This window comes from Artemia franciscana, chromosome 12 (assembly GCF_032884065.1).
Source record: "Artemia franciscana chromosome 12, ASM3288406v1, whole genome shotgun sequence".
NCBI classification, from domain to species: Eukaryota; Metazoa; Arthropoda; class Branchiopoda; order Anostraca; family Artemiidae; genus Artemia; species Artemia franciscana.
The window spans coordinates 35,716,717-35,736,785 of NC_088874.1; the positions used below are offsets into that span (position 1 = coordinate 35,716,717).

The 20,069-nt window shown below is 31.4% G+C and overlaps 1 protein-coding gene across 1 annotated transcript in view; it reads right to left on the reverse strand.

Moving 5' to 3' along the window:
* Positions 1-765: 765 nt before the first annotated feature.
* The window catches only part of LOC136034047 (zinc finger protein OZF-like), a 34,198-nt gene continuing 14,894 nt past the window's right edge, over positions 766-20,069 (reverse strand). The window contains exons 2-4 of the mRNA XM_065715132.1: positions 13,014-13,127; positions 9,836-10,006; positions 766-3,470 (exon numbers count right to left, since the gene is read on the reverse strand). Of these exons, the coding sequence (XP_065571204.1) occupies positions 2,491-3,470; positions 9,836-10,006; positions 13,014-13,056 (1,194 nt within the window). The 5' untranslated portion in view covers positions 13,057-13,127 and the 3' untranslated portion in view covers positions 766-2,490. The remainder of the gene's footprint in view (positions 3,471-9,835; positions 10,007-13,013; positions 13,128-20,069) is intronic.

Here is a 20,069-nt window from a genome sequence, read left to right on the forward strand (position 1 = left end):
CGGGTCTATAGTAACCGAAACTCTAAAGAACGGAATTTCGGAATTTGGATAACAATAGATATATCAAGAGGATAGATTTTTATGCTGATTCTAAATATATTAAATAAAAAAAAAATCAATTTTTTTTAACTGAAAGTAAGGAGCGACATTAAAACTTAAAACGAACAGAAATTAATCCGCATATGAAAGGGACTGTTCCCTCCTCAACAATCCGCTCTTTACGCTAAAGTTTGACTCTTTCTCTCAACTCTACTTTTAAAACTGTAAAAAAGTGACATTTTTATACAAATATATATATATATCTTAGATATTTTATATAATTCAATTAACATGCACCATTGACCGGCGAGTAATCGATTCTGATATTTGACTTAAGATAGATTTCTGTTGAAAAAGAAATTTAAGGTTCAAAATGACAAATAAGGGTGAAAATAAGAAAATTTTCTAATAAGATTAAAACTTATTGTCGTGATCCCCTCATCATTGTAGATTTTCTTTTGTTTATCTGTACCCAGTCTCCCTAGAACTTGAAAATAGTTGGTAGAGATGGCAAAAGACAACTTTCTAATAAGACTTGGGTATACAAGTTATAATAGTGACAAATGTTAACTATCAAAAAGAAGACAGACATAGCTCTGGTTCAAAAGCAAAATCAAAGTAAAAATAAGACAGAATAACACACTCTTTAAGCTTATCTGAATCAATTGCCACCCGACATCGCTGTTATAAAGACGATACTGGTATCTTAGTTGGCTCAATTACAGCAACTTTTTAAAGCTTTAATGTTTCAAGAAAATAAAATAAAAACAGTATAGAAAATATATACAAAGCAAAACAACAAAAACAACGTTTCCTTTCATGAAAAGAAAAACAACATTTCAGATAAAAAAAAAACAACGTGGGTAAGAAGGCAGCTCAGAGAACATAGTTTTTAGGCACGAGTATACTGTCTTGTAGGCTTGAGTAATTTAATTCTGAATATCTCATGTTCTAGCGTAAGATTCCAAAGAAGGGGTGTACTTCTTGTTTGATTTTTCCTATGGTTTATAAAATAACATATCAATTGTTTAATGAAAGCTTGAAGATTTTTTACATTTTTTTATTATAAATTTATAAATATGGTTAGGCTTTGCGGTCATTTTATAAAAGCTTTTCGGATAGATTCCCGACAAAAATTTCTTGTAAACACAAAATTGCATACAACAAAAAGTTTTTCTCTGGCATCAATTGTAAGATAAATCAAACATTAACATTTTAATAATTATAAATAATTTTAATAATTATAATTACAATTAATTAATAAAATTTCTTGTAAACACAAAATTGCATACAACAAAAGTTTTTCTAGGGCATAAATTGTAAGATAAATAAAACATTAACATTTTAATAATTATATAACGCCCTTACACAGTGACATTCACAAAGACTTTTCTCTCAGCGTTGCAATATTCCTCAGTGTTGCTACCAATTTGTCAAATTTGCGCTTTAGGCGTGTCTACAACGCGACTCGTAAAAAACGGACCAGCAAGACAAAAACATGAAAAAATTATTACAATTTGATGAATTTCTAAGTGGTTGTGTAATTCGTTTCTTATGAAAGTGAGTAAAATTTTCTTGTGTAATTTGTCCCAGAAAGAGGGAGCTCAAACAATTTTTTGCCAAGTTCAGAAAACGGAAAGATCATCTTAGAAGCGTGGGAAATGGAAAAAAAATAAAGTGGAAGAAGAGAAGGGATTAACTAAAAAATAAAAACTTGTCTTAGAACTAAGAGAAAATATGTAAATGTTTCTAAAGAGGCCGGAAAACGTTTAAACCGACGGAAAACAAAATAAAATCGCAACAATGCAATATCCCATTAAGTTTTCTTATGTAATTTAGACCACTAAATCGTAATGGAAACCAAATTTGATTTTAATGTCTAAGTCTAGACATGAATACGTCTCAGAGATGCAAAAGTAGAAAAAAAGCAAGAAATGTGGGGGAAGGTGTAAAAAGGCAAAACATAACGTAAGATGATGATCGCAATAATTTAAGCAGGTTTCTCAAGCAGATTAAATTTTCTTATATAATTTCCCGCAATAAGTGGAATTTTCCAGAATAATTTTAAATCTTTTTTTTTTTCTTGTCCAGAAAAATGAAACCTTGTCCAACAAAGACGATGAACGAAAAAATTGAGAATTTTAGGGAAAGCACCAAAAAGTAGAAAATACAAGAGGAAAGATAGCAATCATTTATTTTTCATGCACATCAAGTTTGCTTGTTCAATGTTTCTGATTTTATTTCAGCATTCTTCTTTTTATTTGGAATTGGGCAGATTGGGTAGAAGGAAGATTGCAGCTCAAGGATGACAAGATAACCCAGTCCTTGAAGTGAAACCTTTCTTACATATATTACATTTCGAAATATATTACATTCCTTCATCTCCAGTGCGAGTTCTTTTAATGATCAGACAGGGTGGAACATTTTCTCACAAATATCACATTCAATAGGTTATTTTCCAGTATGAATTCTTTTATGACGGGATAAACCAAAATTTGAAGTTAAGCATTTCTTACAAATATCACATTGAAAAAGTTTTTGTCCCGTATGAGTCCTTTCATGACGAGATAAAATGGAACTCGTAGCAAAACGTTTCTTACATAGAGCACATTCAAAAGGTTTTTCTCCAGTATGAGTTCTTTGATGGACATATAGGTTGGTTTTTTGGCGAAAAGTTTTGTCACATACATTACATTCGAATGGTTTTTCTCCAGAATGAGTTCTTTGATGTTGGGATAAACCGGATCTTTGAGTAAAACACCTCTTACACATATCACATTTGAAAGGCTTTTCCCCAGTATGAGTTCTTTGATGAACAAATAGGTCAGGTTTTCGGCGAAATGTTTTGTCACATATTTTACATTCAAAGGGTTTTTCTTCAATGTGAGTTTTTTGATGATCAGATAAAACAGAACTATAAGTAAAGCATTTCTTACATACATTACATTTGAAAGGTTTTTCCCCAGTATGAGTTCTTTGATGAATAAATAGGTCGGCTTTTCGGCGGAATATTTTTTCGCATATTTTACATTCAAAGGGTTTTTCTTCAGGGTGAGTTCTTTGATGAATAAATAGGGTGGCTTTTTGGTGGAATGTTTTGCCACATATGTCACACTCAAATGGTTTTTCTCCAGTATGAGTTCTTTTGTGAATAAGTAGATTGCCTTTTTTGCGGAATGTTTTGTCACATATATCACATTCAAAAGTTTTTTCTCTTGTATGAGTTCTTTGATGATTGGATAAACGGGCACTCGAAGTAAAACATTCCTTACATATATCACATTCGAAAGGTCCTTTTCCAATATGTAAAACATCGTGTATTGCCACATCATTTTCAGCAAATACATACATTTGACTTGGCATCTCATTTTTGCAGTTCAAATTCATTTCTTTGTTTAGACATATTCTTGCAAGACCATTGTCAGAGGACGCTGCAAGGAAGAAAACTAGAAATAATATAAAATTCGCTCAAAATCACAATTACATACTTTTTTTTAATTTAGCGCAAAATCAGCTTTTAATTTTTTATTTTTATGAAATAACAGGGTTATTTTAAAATTAAATTTAATAACTATTACCTCGTTATTTAACCTATAAAAGCAAATTCAAGGCATTATTCTGGTAACGTTTTAAATATTTTATTCCTTTCTTTATTCGATTAATTTAAAATCTTTTTCCACAAAACAAGTTTTTCAACCCCCATCCCTTCTTAAGACCAGAACGTAATCAGTTTCATATATTAACAGATATTTATTACTTGAAGTTTTAATACCTTTTGATTTGTTAAAACAAAATGAAAACAATTGAAATATATTTTGTTTTCATTAAAGTGCAAATTATGTTCTGTTTTTGAGAATGGATGCGAGTTGTCAGCCTTACACAAGTTAATTTTTGCTCGTTTTGAGTCTGACTGGGTCATTTATTCTAAGTTCTGTTCGCTTTGAATTTCATTTGTTTATTAGTGATGGTTTTTGGTAGTCTCACAATTGAAAGATTGATTGAGCTAGTTTCTGCTCATTTAAGGCTAAATAGAGCTCTTCACTTTTCTTAAAAAAAAACATGTTTTGTGATAAAGTTTTAAATTAATTTCAGTTCGTTTTTTATTTAAATCGTGAAAAAACAAATGGAAAGAACAATGGTATTTTATATCTTTTATTTTCTCTATATGAATCCATGGTTTCGCTTGCTATTTGTATGTTGGAGGATATTTTTCAACTATTTTTAATCCTGTCACAAATAATATTCCTGAATTTAATTGTATACCTCCTCAATTTCACCTGAAAAATAAAATTTAATGTTATTTCCCAAAAAATCTATCTATGCTCTTACACAAACTGGATACACTTACACTTATTTGATTTATTTAAATTGTAAGATCAGAAGTAGTAATGAAGTTTTAAGTTAATACCCCGGTAGTTCTCGATAAATTGCTGAGGTTTCTTATTGGCGATCATACACATGGTGCTTATTGATTTAGTTTTTAAGCATAATGGGCCAACTGCATGATTCTGGAGCGTTGACAAACCCAGTATCCCTAGAGACATAGTTGCTGAACCGTTCTACTATGCTGAACAAAATGGCTGTCTCCAAATATTGACTGGATATGCTTGGAAAATGAATGAGCTTGGGAAGAGGGCTGCTTGCCCTCCATTTTCTTTTCATTCTTAAAAAAGGCACCAGAACTTTTAATTTTGAATCGTATTAGCTTCTTTAAAGGTTTCAATGATATTTCTTTGAAAGACTCACCTGGACACCCTTTTTCTTTTTGAAAAGTAAAGGTCAAACATGTATACTTTTCTCACAAACATATACTACATGTAAACATCGAAACAATTTCCTAGCTTGCAGCCCTTGCTCTGTGGAAGTAGCAGGCGTTCGGGAGGGAGGGTGTTCGTTGTGTGTTGTTAGTTGCCCTCAATTCACTTTTGACTCTTAAAAAGAGCACTATAGCTTCCGATTTCCAATCAAATGAGCTCTATCCAAAGTTTATACGACCACCCATTCAATAAAAACCTTGTCCGTCCCCAGGGCATAACATACAACCCTTATCCTAGAGCTCTAGTGGGTTGCCTCTACCCCCAAGTCTATGCTGCATGTTACTTTGGACTATATTTTACAGATATGTTGGGATAAAAGAGGGCATCAGGGGAGGGATGCTGTCCCCTCAATCACTTTTAACTCTTAAAAGTGATCTAGAACTTCCAGTTCCCAATTAAATGAACTTCCTTTAAAGCTTATACAACCACGCCTTAAAAAAACCTTATATGCCTTTGGGGCATAACTTACAATCCTAGTCCCTAGGTTCTGAGGGGTTGTTTTAATCCCGAAGGCCTTGTTACATGACATTTAGACAACTTTAAACAAAACGGCTATCCCAAAATTTCTATTAAATGCTTTTGGGGAAAAAGAAGACGTGGGAGTGACATAGTTGCCCTCCAATCACTTTTGGCTTTTAAAAAGGATACGAAGGAATTCTGATTTCCAATTGAATGAGCCAATTCCAAATTTTATACTTATATATGCTTATCTCAAAATTTCGGCCGATAGAATTCAGAAAAAAGGGTGTGGGGGAGGAAGGGGTTTTTACCGTCCGATCTCTCTAGAATTTTTAAAGAAAGATAGAATTTCACATTGAATGTCTATCTTGAGATTTTGATTGGATGTGTTTGGGGGAGATGGTGGGCGTGGAGGAGAAGAAATGGAGGCTTAATGCCGGTCTGGATTTAAAACAAGATCTCTGAAACACGAGATCCTTCTGAATATAAAAATTCATTAAGATCCTATCACCCACTCGTAAGTTAAAAATACCTCATTTTTCTAATTTTTCCTCTCCCTTCAGCCCCCCCCCAGATGGCCAAATCGGGGAAAATGACTTTATCAAGTCAATTTCTGCAGATCCCTGACATGCCTGCCAATTTTGATTGTCCTCGCACGTCCAAAGGCACCGAACTCACCAAAGCACTGCCCCCCTAACTCCCCCAATGAGTGTGGATCCAGTCTGGTTACATCAATCACGTATCGACTACATTTGCTTATTCTACCCACCAAGTCTCATCCCGATCTCTCCACTCTAATTTTTTTCCATGATTTTCGGTTTCCCCCTCTAACCCCCCCCCCCCAAAATGTCACCAGATCTGGTCGGGAATACCTCACGAATGGTCATCCGTTCCTAAGTTAAAAATACTCGATTTTTATAATTTTTTCGAATTATTACCCCCTCCAACTCCCCCAAAGAGAGCGAATTCAGTCCGGTTATGTCAATCATGTATCTAGGACTAGTATCTAGTACTTATTCTTCCCACTAAGTTTCATCCTGATCTCTCCACTCTGAGCGTTTTCCAAGATTTCCGGTTGCCCCCCCAAACTTCCCCAATGACATCGGATCCGGTCGGGATCTAAAATAAGAGATCTGAATTACAGGGTCCTTCTAAATATGAAATTTCATTTATATCTAATCACTCCTTCGTAAGTTAAAAATACCTAATTTTTTTCTAATTTTTCAGAATTAACCCCCTCCCCAAATTCCCCCAAGCGAGCAAATCCGTTCCGGTTATATCAATCATGTATCGAGGACTTGTGCTTATTCTTCCCACCAAGTTTTATCCCGATCCCTCCACTCTAAGCGTTTTTCAAGATTTTAAGCTCCTCTCTCCAAATCCCCATGTCACCGGATCCGGTCAGGATTTAAAATAATATATGCTTAATATATCCTTCTAAATATCAAATTTCATTAAGATCCGATCACCCGTTCGTAAGTTAAATATACCACAATTTTTCTAGTATTTCCAAATTGCACCCACTCCAACTCCCCTAAAGAGCGGATTCAGTCTGATTATGTCAATCACGTACCTAGGACTTGTGTTTTTTCTTCCCACCAAGTTTCATCCTGATCTATCCACTCTAGGCGTTTTCACACTGGATCCAGTCGGGATTTCAAATAAGAGATCTGAGTTACGAGGTCCTTCTAAATATGAAATTTTATTAAGATCTGATCACTCCTTCGTAAGTTAAAAATACATCCCCCAAATCCCCCAAAGAGAGCGAAACTGTCCCGGGTATGTCAATTACGTATCTAGGACTTGTCCTTATTTTTCCCACCAAGTTTCATCCTGATCCCTCGGCTCTAAGCGTTTTCCAAGATTTTAGCTTCCCCCCCTACAACTCCTCCCTATGTCACCTGATCCGGTCGGGATTAAAAAAAAGAGCACTGAGACACGATATCCTTCTAAATATCAAATTTCATTAAGATCCAATAACCCGTTCGTAAGTTAAAATACCACATTTTTCTAATTTTCCCGAATTAACCGTCCCCCAACTCCCCCCCCCCAGACGGTCGAATCGGAGAAACGACTATTTAATCTGGTCTAGTCCCTGATACGCCTGCCAAATTCCATCGTCCTAGCTTATCTGGAAGTGCCTAAACAAGCAAAACCGGGACCGAGAGACAGACCGACAGAATTTGCGATCGCTATATGGCACTTGGTATTTACCAAGTGCCATAAAAACCTTAAAAAACAAAACGAAGATTTGAAGCTTAATGGGAATCGTTCCTAGGAATTGGAATTGCTTTAACAATCAAATATCTTTGAAAAGGTACAGTATGAAAAGACATTAAATTGTATACAGAGCAAAAAACCCGTAATTACAAAAAAATATTTGTAAATATTTAATAAGGGATTACAATAATTCAAAAACCTCAAAAAAGAAAACCAAAAGTTTGAAGCTTAGTAGATATCGTTCTTAGAAATCGAACTTGCTTTAATAATTAAAAACCTTTGAAAAGACCTGCAGTGTGACAAGACAGAAAACTGTCCGTTTGAAGACAAGCGACAACAAGAATCCATATAAAGAAGTCAGCTGCGTACCGAGTACCAGGGCCTGGTGGCTGGTAATTGCAAAAATATTTGCACATATTTTAACAAAGGATTACAACAATTCAGAAACCTCTAAACAGAAAACCAAAAGTTTGAAGCTTAGTAGATATCGTCTGAAGGAATCGGCCTTGCTTTAACAATTAAATATCTTTAAAATGAATCAGTATGAAAAGACAACAAATGTCTCAAATTTTCTACGGCTACAAGACAAGCGACAATGAGAACCCATATGTAGAGGCCTGCCAAGTGCCGGGTCCAGCGGCAAAGCCACCAGATTCCCGTTACTATATATATATATATATATATATATATATATATATATATATATATATATATATATATATATATATATATATATATATATATATATATATATATATATAAAAATATATATATATATATATATATATATTACGACCATATCGCTCTTTACTCTTTACTTATGCAGCACTACTACGCTTTACTTGCACTACCTATGATAGTTCAGAATTCGGGTTGTATATCAGTTTACTTAAGGGTGAATTGATCTAAAAAAAACAAAAACTCATCGCTGTATTGTCACATCCATGAACTATATATACCCCTACTTTTATCAATTAACATAGTTTCTTCACATACTAGTTGGCAGAAAAATAAACATGAATCAAGATATAAAAACAAACATGTTTATAAAAATAAACATGAATATATATATATATATATATATATATATATATATATATATATATATATATATATATATATATATATATATATATATATATATATATATATATATATGTATATATATACGAGTCATTAAGTTGGTAATTGGACCTTCTAGAGTGCACTCCACTTTCAACTCTGTCAAGGCAATATTTATGAAATATCCCTATTTTAATTATTTGGATTTTACAAATTATTTAGATGAGGCTGAAAAATTACTGACATCAATTGCAAATTCCAATACCATTTAATCTTCTTTTCAATTACCCCTTTTCAATTGATTCGAAGGCCTAAATTTACAGGTTGATGATAATAATCCTAAAAGAACAACCTTATTACTACCAAATGTTGATTGTTATCTGATTATAGATGTTTTAACAGAGAGTTAGGGTCATCCAATAATCAGTGAAAGTATTCCAGGAAATTCAAAAAGGTGGATGAATCCCTTTTTGGAATCTATAGGCCTCTTAGACATATACAAGAAAAATATTTTGAAATCATACTTAAGGATTAGGCCCTATGTAAATTAGCCACTTTTAGAGACAGTGTTGCATTAAAATCAGGCAAAACTAAGGCGTTTCTATAAACGAATCATTAAACTACGGAGTTATAGATTGGCAGATTATGAATGAATAAATGTATTTTATAACCCATTAATAACACAAAGGTATGGTGATGGAGTACCAAAAAAAAAGTAAAAAAGAAAAAGAAAGACAAATTCAAAAATAGGAAAAAATAGATACAAAATAAAACACGAATAGACTAGACTTTTCAAAAAAGTAAACCACTCCAAGGGTGGCAAACCTCTTTTGACGACAATTTTACATATAAATTATCCAGCTGTACGATCGGGTCGAGAACTCCGTAATTGTCATATTTGTTTATTATTGTTCATTATTGAGGCATATGCATAGCTAAGCCCTTATTTTCAAAATTTTAAGATTTCTACTTAGTCCTAAAAGCCAGAAAAAAGTTCCAAATAAGATTCAGTTTGTCATTTTATTCAAAGGTTCAATTGGTATACGAAATTTTATATCTTAATAATCAAAGCAATCTGGAATTATTATTTACTAAGCATTTTGTTTTCAAACGCAACCAATCCAATCAGATCGAATAGACATATATCTTTCCTCCACTACAATTTCAACGCAAGTTTAAAAACATATTCTCAATTTGGACACGCAGAAATGCAGATTATCAGAATATCTGTAACATACCTTCATCCACGTCAATTTTCGACTCCAGTTTAACAGAGTCGGTATCATGATGACAATCTCCAGAGGTGCCAGTAGAAATAGCAAAAGGTTTGGCTTCTTGTTTCATTAAAAGCATGGGATGTGTACCTCCAAGCATATTCTTATCATCATTCGAGGATATATCTTCAACTTCTAAAAATAATAGAATAAAAAATAGAATAAAACGCTCAAAATAAGCCAGCTGGCAAATAGTTTTTATATGGTTAAGAATTATTTCGGACAATTAATTTTAAGAAGTATTTGATGAATTTTAGAATGTTATTGATTAAGAATTATTTAGAAAAAAACTGTCTAATTAGATAAATATAGCAGCTGAAGCTGATTAGTGATTCACCACTCAGGTGACGATGCATAAAAAGAGAACTTGCATAAAGATGCAAAAAGAACTTGAACCTATTAGATTGAAAACCCAACGACAGATGTTTACAGTATTCAGTCTTGAATATTAGATTCTTTTAGAAAGTCAATACAAAAATACTAATTTTGAGAAAAAAAAGCCGAATGACAAATAAATAAAAGTGAAAGCTATTTTGTGACAAGCCTGCTGTAACTTCCACCAAAATGAAAATATGTTTATATCACCACACTGCAGCACATCCAAGATTTATTTGCGGTCCACTAGTCATTTTCCCGTCTATTTTATATAAAGTGAACATGCGGCCCACTATAATATATGGTTAAACATCCCTGCTTTAGACTGTCTTTAAAGATTGGGAAACTGATATTCCGTTGAGATTTTCAGCCAATTTTCTATCTACAACACCAAACATTTTTGGAAAATGTTTTTCGAAGACTGATGGAGTTAAGTCTTGACTACAAAATTGTATAATATTCTTGTCTAACAGTAAAACATTGAACAGAGAGCTACAAATACAAAGAGAGCTACAGAGAGAAACAAAGAGAGAAACAAGAGAGCCACAAATACACTGGCGTTTATATTCCATCTTAATCTATCCCTCTTCCAGTACCCTCAGTAGGTAACAATGAAGAAAATTTGAAAAATCTGGCACACAAAAAATAATTTGAGCGCAAAGCGAATCCATTAGCAATAGGCGCTATTTATTTTAGTCTTGATGCACTTTACATGAACATTCCTTAGGAATTTTGAAAAAAGCCTCAAACCCTGGCGAGTCTTCTGTTTCTTTTCCAATACAATAGGGAAACAGGAATTTGAAAAGGACGTTGAAATGGACAATGGAAACTTTGAATTCAGCCCTATATTGTAAAATTGTTTTTATCAAAACCTTTGCTTTTTATCGTCAGGTGTTTCTTGACCAGAGAAAAAATTTAATACTACGTCAAAACTTCCGCTTGCTCGTTACGGTATCAGGGGGTCGACCGTAACGGTGCTCCCGAAAAAAAGTGACTTTAGTTATTTCACAAATAAAAAAAAGTGACAAAAAGTGACTACCAAGAGGCGCTCAGACCACAGGCACATGAACTACACAAGTTCCAGTTACAAGTACCTAAAAGACCGCGAGGTTACGGAAAAAGAGGCTCGGAAGTCCTATTTTACTTTCGATTAATTTATATGCTCATACAAAAAGAGAACTTTAATGAAAGCACAACTTTTGATTGTTTACGAACAGAAATAAACCGTACGATTGGCGTCCATGAATAAGTGTAACAATCACTAGTAGAATTATAATTAACATAGCGTCATCACTTCTTAGGCTTTTTTTAAAGGTAATCGATCAGAACTGATTTCCCTTTCCAAAGAAGAAGTAGTACTTCTTTCTACTTTCTACTTCTACTTCCACGGATTCAGCATCATTTTCCCTTTCCCTTTCTTTGAAACAAGCTTTTAGTGTTGCATCCAGCATGCTTTCAATTTATGCTTACCAATGTTCATAAATTTCTTCTCTTGTGCTGCTTTCTTCAAACGTTCTATTTTCTAAATAGAACGCTTTGGATTTAGACATCAAAGAATTGACATCAATTAGAAGTAATTGTGGCATAAACCTTTACTTTCAGCAAATTTGTTATGTTTAATTTAGAGCTGGGTTCTTTTTTGAAGAAGTTGGACATCTTCAACAGTTTATCTGACAAATATCTTGGATGAAAGACACTCATTTACATTTCATGGTTGGACATAGCCTACTGCTGCAACCAACTAAAGAACAAACCTCAGCAAATAGTATCCAAAAATTTGTAGTGTATCCAAAAACAGTATCCAAAAATTTGTAATATTCCAAAAAATTCTCTACAAAACTGAGCAGTAAAAAACCCTTTACTATGTACACTGTTTAATTCCTGACTGTTATTCAGGTTCAATGGAATACTAGCTTTTAGTTATTACATTTTTTTTAACTTTATCAAAGGAATGTAAAAACCGTCTAAAGTCGAATTGCAATAAAATCACACTATTGAAAATATTCCCAAAAAAACTAAATACTTGATTTGGTTACCTGTTTAGGTTGACCTCGACTAGAATAATAAGGTAAACCACATTTTTGCATGGGAAGCACAGATATATCCCTGTTTTTTTTCCAGGGATGATTGAGCTAAAACAACGGGTTTTAAATATTGGAAGATGGCTCATTTGAATTCAAATGGTGATCTTTAGTGCCATTTTTGAGTTAAAAAAAGAAACTGTGCTGCAACGAAGTTCTCTGCCACAAAGCACAATTCGTTTTCTGCCACAAAGCACAATTTTATGCCCAAAATAGCTAAGAAGTAGGTTTATAAGAAAATCAAACAATGTCTTTAAACTAAATGAAAGTATTCTTGCATAGGAGGGAGTTTAACACCCTATCCCCATACTTTCAAACATTTGTGCTCCTTTCAATTGCTTATGAAAATTCTGCCATTTTTCCACATCATATTCTACCTCTTAAAGTAGAAAAAAAATATTGTTTCAACTCTGATTATTAAAAAAAGAATTAAACACTTTAATTGAGGGTGATTGTTTATCAAATTGCATGAACACCTTATTTTAGCTAGATTTTAGTTTAGAATATTTTTCAGAAAATCGTTTTTTCATTGAATAATAGTGATGTTTGTATGTATAATAATAGATCGGATGTATACGTTATTTTTCTAATTAAAGTAGCAGAAATAAGTGGGGAGTGGTAATTAGTCTCCTAATTTTGTGCAAAAGTAGCAAAAAATTCTCTCAACCACAAATAGTGCCAATTACCTTGCTTAACAGGAGTGATGTCTGACAGTATGGATGTTTCCATACTTTACGAGATGATTCAAATTAACAGTCAGTCTCTCTTGAATACTCCAGGTAGTCAGAAATCTCTAGAAACTAAATATATAAGGAATTATTATATGATACTATATGCTATAATTATATTGCATTTACCTTAATTAAATAGTAAATAATTATATGGTATCATATCTTCAAAAGGAGAAAATGAAGGAGCACAAAACCTAGAAAATTGCTGGATGATAAAAACATAATAAGCATAGAAGTTCCAACATCCAAAACCAATTTATTGACAATCTCATTTTCATAGTAGCCAACTGAAATTGAAAAACTCTTATTGTGAAGGGTCTCATCCAACAATGGGAGGACATCTACTCATTGGCCCATCTGAGGGGAAATTGGAGACTGCTCACAGAGCTAGCTCTGTGTGCCTATGGAGGCACTGAAAGAATTAAGGTCTAAGGTAAGGTATTCCTTAAAAATTTTAAACTTTCAAATAAAAAAGTCAAAAGGAGATTTTTTTTTTTTGAATAGCTCTCATACGAAGTATGATAGTCTGATGAATAGCTTAGTGCTTACTATTTTGACTAATGTGGTTTTTGTAAGTCACTTGGCTTTTTTGAGCATTATGGCAAAATTTTGGCTTCTTAGAAGCACGCCAGGCCCTAGATCAGAGACGAATTCCAACTGGCAGGCGTTAATAGGTGCCAGTAGAGTCAGGAGGCAGGCACTTCTTCATAAATAAAGGAGAGACAGTGAAATTTGGTCGCACATCCTCTATCTTTTCTGAAACCGCATTTGTTCAAGTTTAGTTTGACCTCTTTTTTTTACTGATAATTTGATTATTCATTATTATTAGTGTTTTTGCTTTGTTAGTCGACTCCGAAGTCCGAATTAGGCCCGTTGAGGGCTTGTGATAGTGATCTTTTTAAAATAAATATCTAAATATCTTATCTCCTAAGTATACAATGGATAAGATTTAAAATGTATAATAAAACTGTTTTTAAGTCAACTACAATATAAGTATACAATGTATAAGAATAATCCAAATAATTTAAAACATACCTTTTCAAATAATAGATGATATTTTGATTTTAAATTGTAAGGAATTTACTGATATTTCTAAAAATATTTATCCATCAAAGCTGACTCGAATCTAGTCATGGTACAGGTCTAGATCATTTCTTAGATTTCAATATTAATATTTCTGATAATAATATTTCTGATTTAAAATGTATAATAAAACTGTTCTTAAGTCAACTACAATATAAGTATACAATGGATAAAAATAATCCAAATAATTTAAAACATACCTTTTCAAATAATAGATGATATTTTGATTTTAAATTGTAAGGAATTTACTGATATTTCGAAAAATATTTATCCATCAAAGTTGACTCGGATCTAGTCATGGCAGATGCCTAGATCATTTCTTAGATTTGAATATTAATATTTCTCATAATAATATTTCTGATTTAAAATGTATAATAAAACTGTTCTTAAGTCAACTACAATATAAGTATACAATGGATAAAAATAATCCAAATAATTTAAAACATACCTTTTCAAATAGTAGATGATATTTTGGTTTTAAATTGTAAGGAATTTGCTGATATTTCGAAAAATATTTATCCATCAAAGTTGACTCGGATCTAGTCATGGCAGATGCCTAGATCATTTCTTAGATTTGAATATTAATATTTCTGATAATAATATTTCTGATTTAAAATGTATAATAAAACTGTTCTTAAGTCAACTACAATATAAGTATACAATGGATAAAAATAATCCAAATAATTTAAAACATACCTTTTCAAATAGTAGATGATATTTTGGTTTTAAATTGTAAGGAATTTGCTGATATTTCGAAAAATATTTATCCATCAAAGTTGACTCGGATCTAGTCATGGCAGATGCCTAGATCATTTCTTAGATTTGAATATTAATATTTCTGATAATAATATTTCTGATTTAAAATGTATAATAAAACTGTTCTTAAGTCAACTACAATATAAGTATACAATGGATAAAAATAATCCAAATAATTTAAAACATACCTTTTCAAATAGTAGATGATATTTTGGTTTTAAATTGTAAGGAATTTGCTGATATTTCTAAAAATATTTATCCATCAAAGTTGACTCGAATCTAGTCATGGCACAGGTATAGATCATTTCTTAGATTTGAATATTAATATTTCTGATAATAATATTTCTGATTTAAAATGTATAATAAAACTGTTCTTAAGTCAACTACAATATAAGTATACAATGGATAAAAATAATCCAAATAATTTAAAACATACCTTTTCAAATAGTAGATGATATTTTGGTTTTAAATTGTAAGGAATTTGCTGATATTTCGAAGAATATTTATCCATCAAAGTTGACTCGGATCTAGTCATGGCAGATGCCTAGATCATTTCTTAGATTTGAATATTAATATTTCTGATAATAATATTTCTGATTTAAAATGTATAATAAAACTGTTCTTAAGTCAACTACAATATAAGTATACAATGGATAAAAATAATCCAAATAATTTAAAACATACCTTTTCAAATAGTAGATGATATTTTGGTTTTAAATTGTAAGGAATTTGCTGATATTTCTAAAAATATTTATCCATCAAAGTTGACTCGAATCTAGTCATGGCACAGGTATAGATCATTTCTTAGATTTCAATATTAATATTTCTGATAATAATATTTCTGATTTAAAATGTATAATAAAACTGTTCTTAAGTCCACTACAATATAAGTATACAATGGATAAGAATAATCTAAATAATTTAAAACATACCTTTTCAAATAATAAAAGATATTAGATGATATTCTGGTTTTAAATTGTAAGGAATTTACTGATATTTCTAAAAATATTTATCCATCAAAGTTGACTCGAATCTAGTCATGGCACGGGTTTAGATCATTTCTTAGATTTGAATATTAATATTTCTGATAATAATATTTCTGATTTAAAATGTATAATAAAACTGTTTTTAAGTCAACTACAATATAAGTATACAATGGAAAAGAATAATCCAAATAATTTAAAACATACCTTTTCAAATAATAGATGATATTTTGGTTTTAAATTATAAGGAATTTACTGATATTTCTAAAAATATTTATCCATCAAAGTTGACTCGAATCTAGTCATGGAACAGGTCTAGATCATTTCTTAGATTTGAATATTAATATTTCTCATAATAATATTTTTGATTTAAAATGTATAATAAAACTGTTCTTAAGTCAACTACAATATAAGTATACAATGAATATGAATAATCCTAGTAATTTAAAACATACCTTTTCACATAATAGATGATATTTTGTTTTTAAATCGTAAGGAATTTACTGATATTTCTAAAAATATTTATCCATCAAAGTTGACTCGAATCTAGTCATGGAACAGGTCTAGATCATTTCTTAGATTTGAATATTAATATTTCTCATAATAATATTTTTGATTTAAAATGTATAATAAAACTGTTCTTAAGTCAACTACAATATAAGTATACAATGAATAAGAATAATCCTAGTAATTTAAAACATACCTTTTCACATAATAGATGATATTTTGTTTTTAAATCGTAAGGAATTTACTGATATTTCTAAAAATATTTATCCATCAAAGTTGACTCGAATCTAGTCATGGAACAGGTCTAGATCATTTCTTAGATTTGAATATTAATATTTCTCATAATAATATTTTTGATTTAAAATGTATAATAAAACTGTTCTTAAGTCCACTACAATATAATTATACAATGGATAAGAATAATCTAAATAATTTAAAACATACCTTTTCAAATAATAAAAGATATTAGACGATATTTTGGTTTTATATTGTAAGGAATTTACTGATATTTCTAAAAATATTTATCCATCAAAGTTGACTCGAATCTAGTCATGGCACGGGTTTAGATCATTTCTTAGATTTGAATATTAATATTTCTGATAATAATATTTCTGATTTAAAATGTATAATAAAACTGTTTTTAAGTCAACTACAATATAAGTATACAATGGAAAAGAATAATCCAAATAATTTAAAACATACCTTTTCAAATAATAGATGATATTTTGGTTTTAAATTATAAGGAATTTACTGATATTTCTAAAAATATTTATCCATCAAAGTTGACTCGAATCTAGTCATGGAACAGGTCTAGATCATCTCTTAGATTTGAATATTAATATTTCTCATAATAATATTTTTGATTTAAAATGTATAATAAAACTGTTCTTAAGTCAACTACAATATAAGTATACAATGAATAAGAATAATCCTAGTAATTTAAAACATACCTTTTCACATAATAGATGATATTTTGTTTTTAAATCGTAAGGAATTTACTGATATTTCTAAAAATATTTATCCATCAAAGTTGACTCGAATCTAGTCATGGAACAGGTCTAGATCATTTCTTAGATTTGAATATTAATATTTCTCATAATAATATTTTTGATTTAAAATGTATAATAAAACTGTTCTTAAGTCAACTACAATATAAGTATACAATGAATAAGAATAATCCTAGTAATTTAAAACATACCTTTTCACATAATAGATGATATTTTGTTTTTAAATCGTAAGGAATTTACTGATATTTCTAAAAATATTTATCCATCAAAGTTGACTCGAATCTAGTCATGGAACAGGTCTAGATCATTTCTTAGATTTGAATATTAATATTTCTCATAATAATATTTTTGATTTAAAATGTATAATAAAACTGTTCTTAAGTCAACTACGATATAAGTATACAATGAATAAGAATAATCCTAGTAATTTAAAACATACCTTTTCACATAATAGATGATATTTTGTTTTTAAATCGTAAGGAATTTACTGATATTTCTAAAAATATTTATCCATCAAAGTTGACTCGAATCTAGTCATGGCACAGGTCTAGATCATTTTTTAGATTTGAATATTAATATTTCTGTTAATAATATTTCTGATTTAAAATGTATAATAAAACTGATGATTTTGATTTTGAAGAGGTTAACTTCCCATCCCTGAAAGTAATATACATTCAAACATCACATACTCAGCATTTTAGCCACAATTACTTAGATATTCAAGAATTTATAGTAGTTCCACTGATTTTAAAAATGGATGTAAAATTTTAGGCCACACATTGATTTTAAGAGGTTTCTCTGTAAATTAACTTGTCAATTTATAAAATTTAGTTTTCATTATAATGAATTTTTAAGTAAATACAAAACGAGTTATCAAGCAATGCTTAGCAAAATCTTTGCTTGATTTTGAAATCCTTTTAATTATGAATAGCGGGTCCCTTATCTTTGACATCGGATTGCCAGCAGAATTTGCGTAAAATGTATTTTATGAAAGTTTTAAATCGCACTCACTTCCTAAAAATTATTCAGGTTGCATTTGCATAGATAAAGAAGAATTTATAACATTGTAAAAACTTAATAAGCATTCAGTACAAATATACAAGGCTTAGATGTAGGATCATTTAGTTTACCACAAATACACGAGGGCAAAGACCAAGGTAAGACAAGTTAGTTCAGGAGCTATTTGGTTGTTTTACAAGTGTTTATTAATATGCATGTATTTCAGGGGCAATACCTATCACGGAGATAACATAAGGAGCTTATGGTAGGCGTGCCGCTTTCCCTGGGTAGGGAATTTAAAGCGTCAAAATCCTGAAGGCAAGTGTGTCTTCTCCTGATGAGCCTTTGTTTTGGGTGCTCGCTTTTGAACTACTTGTTTGATTTATAGTCTGAAGCATTTGTTTTATGATGACTTATACATATTGATGACACGAGTACGTATCCATAGACTAGTCTTTGCGGTTGAATGCGTATGGCTATGCTGTTTGACATATGTCATTGGATGGGTGAGTAGGGTTAAGGCATCATTCAAGTACTTATCGATCTTAATTACTAAAGTAGGAAAGCAGTCTTGCTTTCTCTTTCTGTCTTTTTTTATGTTTGGCTGTGTGGTGTGTGTTTGTTTCTATGTTTGTGGTGTTGCATTGATGATTTCTTTTTTCGCTGTAGGTGATTTATCAGAGGCAATGATGGAGAGTTATCTATAATAAAGAGCAAGAGCAATAAGGCTTCAATCTAGTATTTTTTTTTCCAGGGTACATTGGAGAGAGTTGATAGAATTGAAAATTGGTAGGCCAAGTACCCTTTTAAAGAGTCGAAGGTAACGAGAGGGTTTCTAGACCCTTGCCATGTGCTTTAACCCCAAAAGCATCTGATCAAAACTTTGAGGAAGCCAGTTCGTTCAAAACAGTCCAAAGGTTAAACAGCTATGTCTCCAGGGTTAACACCCCCTCCCCACAGCCCTGGCTCTAAGGCTGTAAATTCTGTAAATTTTGCATTTTTAATATGAAAGGTATTTTTTTTTTACTAAGGTCTGTTTTGTTGCAGACACTAATAGTTCATGCAAATACTGCAAAGAGTGCATGCATTGCATACCAGCACGTCCTGGAAAAAAAGTCCAGCACGCTCAGTTTCAGCTGTGTTTCCCCTTCCATCAAAATAGCCATTTTGTTCAAAACAGTCCAAAGGCTATATCTCCAGAATTGACAACCCCTCTCCACCCTCTGAGGCAAGAGCTGAAACTAATGCAAGCTGCCAAGTTTTAACACATAAGGATTTTTATTAGAAAAGAAGGCATATTTTATCCTGGGTATCCAAAAGTGCTTAAGTTATGATGGTTAAACATGAAGGAAATGTAAAGATTATGAGAGATGTACAGGAGCCAATCACCCTGACTTTTGGAAATGATATTATATGACAAGCTACTATGGTGAAATTTCTTGGTGTATATCTTGACTGTTTTCTTTCTTTTAAACCGCATATAACTCACACCCGTTCCTTAATCCTCCGCCAGTCTTCAATGTTGCACCGGGTTAACTCATTTCTTCCTTTGACACTATGGTTTCTCTTTATTATGCTTTTATTTATCCTTACCTTTCTTATTGCTGCTCTGTCTGGGGTAATACTAATAAATCTCTTCTCTGCTCACTTCAAAGAGCCCAAAATAGGGCAGTGAA